Source organism: Pygoscelis adeliae, unplaced genomic scaffold (assembly GCF_000699105.1).
Source record: "Pygoscelis adeliae isolate BGI_AS28 unplaced genomic scaffold, ASM69910v1 Scaffold160, whole genome shotgun sequence".
Taxonomy (NCBI): domain Eukaryota; kingdom Metazoa; phylum Chordata; class Aves; order Sphenisciformes; family Spheniscidae; genus Pygoscelis; species Pygoscelis adeliae.
In genome coordinates this window covers 4,710,959-4,717,195 of record NW_008824035.1, presented here as the reverse complement: position 1 = coordinate 4,717,195, position 6,237 = coordinate 4,710,959, and the positions used below count along the sequence as shown (strand labels likewise).

General features: G+C 38.2%; 1 protein-coding gene across 1 annotated transcript in view; it reads left to right on the top strand.

The window, feature by feature from the left end:
• PARD3B (par-3 family cell polarity regulator beta) overlaps positions 1-6,237 on the top strand; it is a 415,216-nt gene that overhangs the window by 166,192 nt on the left and 242,787 nt on the right. Inside the window, exon 5 of the mRNA XM_009333046.1 lies at positions 571-662. Coding sequence (XP_009331321.1) covers positions 571-662 — 92 coding nt within the window. The remainder of the gene's footprint in view (positions 1-570; positions 663-6,237) is intronic.

Below are 6,237 nucleotides of genomic sequence, written 5' to 3'. Positions count from 1 at the left end.
TGGTAAAAATGCAAACATTAAGAGTCTAAGGATCACAAAAAGAAAGTTAAATAATAGTTTTCAAGAGCTTTAACATTAATGTCAGGTCCCTGTGTGCACTATATTTTTGTGTCTGGCCAAATGGTTACATAATTTCTTTTTCTGTGAAGTTACTGTGAAAATATGTCTTTACCAGATAAATGCTACTAGAAAGAGCGGGGAAAAAAAGCCACTGGGTTTATCCGAGGTCTGTGGAATCCACTGTGAGAAAGGAGGTGGCTCAGGATGGGAAAGGATGACGTTCAGGTTAGATAGGCAGGCAAGGAAGCACTACCATAAGCTTCTCCAGTGCAAGCACAGTGGGACTCTGGTGTGAGGAGCAGGACTTCAGATACCCTCCTCTTTTTCAGAATGTTGTGTCATGTACGCGCTATACGGAATGGGTCTTTCAGTCCTCACTGTCAGTGAGATGATGTTAGTTATGATTTGTTTTCTTTTCCAAATATTCACTCAAAAATATAAATACAGCCATTGTTCTATATGCATAAATATGTACGTAGTTTCAAAATGTGCTTTGAAATCTCTCAACAGGGTGCTTCCCAGGTATCCTTTCAGGATGGGGAGATGAACCTCACTGGACCCACAGAACTTTTGTTGGCTCAGAGGTCCCGGCTCCCTGTAAGGTAGGAACATCTGTTTGGTGCTGACTCAAGCGTGGTTTATCAACATGCAAGACAAGACTGACTTCTCATTCCAGCTGCACCTGTGAATCTGCATTGTGCTCATCATCACCACGATCTTTTCCTTCTCGTCCCTTTCCCATCCTAAAAATGCACTCGATTCACATACTGAAGCACATATTTGTGCATGACAGTCTTTCACCCTCACTGATGAATATGAATGATTTTATTGTGGTGTTTGTAGTGTAAGGCTAAGGGGAATATATGCTACTATTGTATACTCAGTGTTTTTGCTTTCTACTCAGTCCTGCAAGTATTTAATGTCTTAAGGTAGCGGATGTTCTTAGGTAGTATATTATATCTCAATAAATAACGAGTCAGCTGAACCATATAACCCTAAAATGATCTTTTTCAGTTAAAATGTCACCTCTGTTTTTGAGTGGTAAGGTTATTACTTTGCTATATCCTGTAGTAGATTTTATATCTATGTTTGTACACTGTGAAAACTATAGCTAATATTTGCAATACTTCCCTGTGCAGTGCCTCACTAGAGTAGTCAGATGGAATGCATCCTCTTCCTCTCTCCATTTATAACAAACCAGAGATGGCCAGTGCTGTTATAACTGAAGGTGGTAGTGGTCATATTGATAGTTTGGGAAGTAACTTTTATTTTGACCCATCTAAATTTTGAGTGAAACTTAGGTAAATATATAATCTGCATTGGAAGCCAATACAGTAAAATTTGAGAGCTACATAGCTGAAACAAGAGGAAACTAAGTGTTCTCAAGAGGTTTAATAATGAACTTTGGGGTTTATTGTTCCTGAAATCACAGGGAAAATTCTAAATGGCCAAAATGAAAAAAATAGATTTGAAGGTTACATTTGTTACACCAAAATTAACAAGCCAGGCTGCAATACAGTGTCACAAAGTAGGTCAGTCAGATCCTCAGTGGTGGTAATAGAGGATTTGACCCGGCAAATTTACAGTAAAATGTTTCCATGATGCTATTCTCCTGTCCCATCATAAGCTTAAATTTCAGTTTTGACTGGTGATACAGGTTCTGCTGAAGTCACCTTTTTGAGTAGGCAAAGGAATTCAGTCTTTTGTCCAGTGTGTTGCATTTGTTGCAGAACTGTAGCGGTATCATAGCACATTGTATAATGAAATTAAGAAGTGTTATATGGCAAACTTCTGCGTGACAGCTAAAATGTCAAAAATTAATTTGTTTCGATTTTGATGATAGCAAATAATCATTTGCTATAATTTTGCAGCTTATAGTTGTTTGTCAAAACATTATAAAATAAAGACCATGAAATAAACAGTATCTGCATGCCTTAATCTTAGAGCATTTATCCTCACAAATACCTGAGAAAAACCAAGTGTTACTATTCCCATTTTACCTACATGGGGTCTGGGAAAGAGGCATGAAGTTATCTACCCAAAGCCTGTGGGGAAGTTCACAGGAGCAGGGACTCTAACGTTGTGGTCTTCTGGGCCATGCCAGGATTTTAGTAGAATGATCACCTTTCCTTTTAAAGCATGTCAAATATCAGTCTTTTCTGTGCAAGAGAGTTAATTTCTTCATTTTTCTTGTTCTTTGAGTCATCATTTCATTTCTTTTATGGGAGATTTTTTCATCTCGTTAAGGTTGTGCTTTTCAACTTGTCTGTGTGTTTGCATTTTTCCTCCTTCTTGGAGGCCTCCTTGTCACCTACTTTGTATGCCATTTTGTAGTTTATTCTCTTGCCTGCTGGTACTGATACGTATTTTAAAAATGGTCTCATCATGAAAAGGAACTGGAGTGCTCTTCCAGCTTTCTCTGCACCTGCCAGGCCTCTAAGTTACACACTAGCTGATTAGTGTTCATCATGCAGGTATAGAACTTAGTCAGTTTAGTTGCTAATGCTTATTTTCTCTTTATGGAATGTTGCTAAAGCCTTCTACAGCTTGTTTCACCTGAGGTAATTATTATGCATCACCAAATATATGCACTTATTTGTCTCTTGATCCGTTAATTTGTAATGGGGATTAATCAAGCTCTGTGCGTGCTATGCTCATATTTACTGTTGTCCTTATGCTTTTACTAGGGTGTTTTAGATCATCCAAGTCCTTTTAGGAATTTTCTGAGAGCATATTATTGTTTATCAAGTTAAACAAGTCATTGCTTGCATTTGGGATTCTTCAGAAGAAGGTTGTGATATTCATTTGCTTTTAATCTTCATAACCTGATTTTGGTGGCCATTGGAAACATTGACAGTGAGAAAGACCTCTGTGATACTTTTCAGACATATTCAGTTTTCTGAAATGGCCAGGTCTCTTCTGGCATGCCGCAAAACAGTCGATAATAAGCCTAGATTTCTGTAGATCTCTCAGGATTTTTGTTGAATTCTGCAAACTGTCTTGGCAGAGGAGTATGGAAGGAAAAGTGATAAAGAATATAGATTGGGACCCACTCAACTGATGCCTGAGCATCAGAGTGTTGAAAAGACAGGGAGCAGAGGGAAAGCTGGCCAGAACAAAGGTATTCCCAAGAACCTTCCTGCATTGGTTGTAATTTTTTAGGAGATAAAATGAGTTGTCTTAATCTGGATTGAGATTGATGCATTAAGGAGAAACATTGGCAAAAAAAACCCCCAAAACACCAAAATAAAGAGAAAGGAGCAGTGTTTCTTTAAATGCAGAGTCCCAGTAAAATAATTATACCAAAATATACCTTGCTTGTGCTTCCTGCATCCTGAGGAGATTTTTAAAAACACTATTTAGCCTGCAAGTGTTGAGATGGGCAGTCTGAGGATTTTTTCCTCAAAATTGTGAATTATATTCAAGTATTTGTAATATATTCCAATTTCTTCAAACAGTGAACGTAGGAGGAATTCAGAACACATTATTTTGTAAAGCAAAGTTAGTTGGTATTTCTGTGAAATTCACTGAGTCTCAAAGTCAAAGAATTTAAATTTTAATGCAATGATTTTGATTCTTGTATGGCTTTTTCCTTAAAAGTGAAGAGGGTTTTTTTTTAAACTGTTTTTACAAAAGTTTTTTCATTAGGAGTAATAGGTTTGTAAAGGGAAATAATGAGTCACTATAGACCATCTATCTGTCTTACTGGTGTCTTAATTTGATTGAATATAAGTAAAGAAGGTTTTATTAATAAAATAGTATTAAATAATAAAACTATTTTTTCCACAAGTAGTAAAACGAGCATCTTACTATCTAATCTAACTCCTTTTATATTGTTCTTTCTGAAATAAAGCATTATTTATAATTCTCATTTGTGCAGGTATCTTTCTTGTTACATTTCAAAGATGTTAGGGCCATGAAGGACCACCAAGTACCTTAAGCCTTCATTTAAATAAGCCATGTTAAGTGCTGTTAATGAAGCTAATATTTCAGCCTAATTGTGAGCTACTGCATGCTATGGAAGAAAGAAGAAAACCACTATTGTCCCTGCTGCTTTCACTAGAAAATATTCCTTCCTGTCGCTGAGTTTGGTAATCATTATGACCTATAGCACTTAAGCAAAATAGCAGCTAGTCACCTAAGAAAATTATCTGAGCTTTCTCATCAGAGCACCGACCTGTCTGTGGTCAGTGTCCCTTCTCTAACTGCAGCCAATAATGGGTATTTCAGAGGGAAACAGGAAAAAAGAATACCATGATTAATATTTTATGATTGTGAAGCCCAGGCAGTTGAAGTTAAAGGCTTCAGACTTGGCTTGTTTTATATTTCTCACTCAAGTAGGAAAACTGTTCCAGTTGAAGAAAATCAGTTCACTGATTTAAGTAGGTAAAATTAGTTGCACGTTGGGTAAATGAAATGAGTGGCAGTGTGGAGGATTTTTAGCTTTGCCTGGATTCTCTTAAAACATTTCACTGTAAAAGTACTGGGAAACTTTTCAGGACTGTATCCCTCAGGAGTCTGAAAATTTTAATTTGACCTTTTGAGAGTTGAACTTTGCTAGAAGAGAGACTTGAAACATTGGGTCATTGGCACGTTTTTTAATGGAATAAAGAAAGACAGGACTAATGACAAACCTCTTGTAATTTCTGAAGGTGGATTTTTTATTTTGGATTTGCTAGTAAAGATGATGTTTGGAATAAGGGAAGCCAAGCTAATGTCATCAGTGTATAAAATTTGGTATTTTTCCTTGCTTTCCTTCATGTTCTGGACTAGGACTGAAAGATTTTTAAAGTAACAGCAGAGTCTTGGTACTCTGCAGAAGTCAGGTAGAAATTTGTCACAACTTTCAACAATGAATCCCTTAGCACACTATGCATAGTAATACTGGTTTCGAAAACCTTGCTTTTCTTAGTAAAAATGACTGTGTTAAGGAACAGTAAACGCAAATCTGCTTGGAAGTGGATGTTTAGCTTAATAGCAGTGGATTAGTTGGAACTCAAAGGGTAATTTATGCATAGATAATTCATTACGTGTTTTCATTATGTTCTGTTTTGCTGTCTTCCCACTTCTTTCTGGCAGAGGTCAGGGTCAGTTCCTTGGTTTAAGCACTGTAGATACATAATTAAAGCATAACTGCAGTGTTTTTTCCTTCTACGTATTTTACTTTTTTTTTTAACCTTCTGTGTCTTTCATTAGTCTAACAACACAGAAGTGGAACAACTTGATTTACAGAAAAAAAGACACAAAAACCTGGTGCCTGCAGGTTGTCTGGTTTCTCTCTCAACCTTTAGGTAGTTAATCTTGTGAGAACGAACTAATTTTAGCAGGGAAAAAACTCTGGATTACAGTAGCATCTTTACTAGATTAATGCAGTTTAGTTAGGAGAGGGTGATTGGTTACCTCTTCAAACCTGAAACTGGAAGATTCTGACATTATTTCATAGTAAATATTTAAACTTTGTGGATAGTTTGTTTAGTTTTGTGTAGAATGGAGCAGCTGAAATGTTCCTGTCTCTTTTATAGAATCATAGAATCATTAAGGTTGGAAAAGACCTCTAAGATCATCGAGTCCAACCGTCGACCCAACACCACCATGCCCACTAAACCATGTCCCTAAGCGCCTCATCTACATGTCTTTTAAATACTTCCAGAGATGGTGACTCAACCACTTCCCTGGGCAGCCTGTTCCAATGTTTAACCACTCTTTCAGTAAAGACATTTTTCCTCACGTCCAATCTAAACCTCCCCTGGCACAACTTGAGGCCATTTCTTCTCGTCCTATCGCTTGTTACTTGGGAGAAGAGACCAACACCCGCCTCGCTACAGCCTCCTTTCAGGTAGTTGTAGAGAGTGATATGGTCTCCCCTGAGCTTCCTTTTCTCCAGGCTAAACAGCCCCAGTTCCCTCAGCTGCTCCTCATAAGGCTTGTTCTCCAGACCCTTCACCAGCTCTGTTGCCCTTCTCTGGACACGCTCCAGCACCTCGACGTCCTTCTTGTAGTGAGGGGCCCAAAACTGAACACAGTATTTGAGGTGCGGCCTCCCCAGTGCCGAGTTCAGGGGCACGATCACTTCCCTGCTTCTGCTGGCCACACTATTGCTGATACAGGCCAGGATGCCGTTGGCCTTCTTGGCCGCCTGGGCACACTGCCGGCTCATGTTCAGCCGGCTGTCGACCA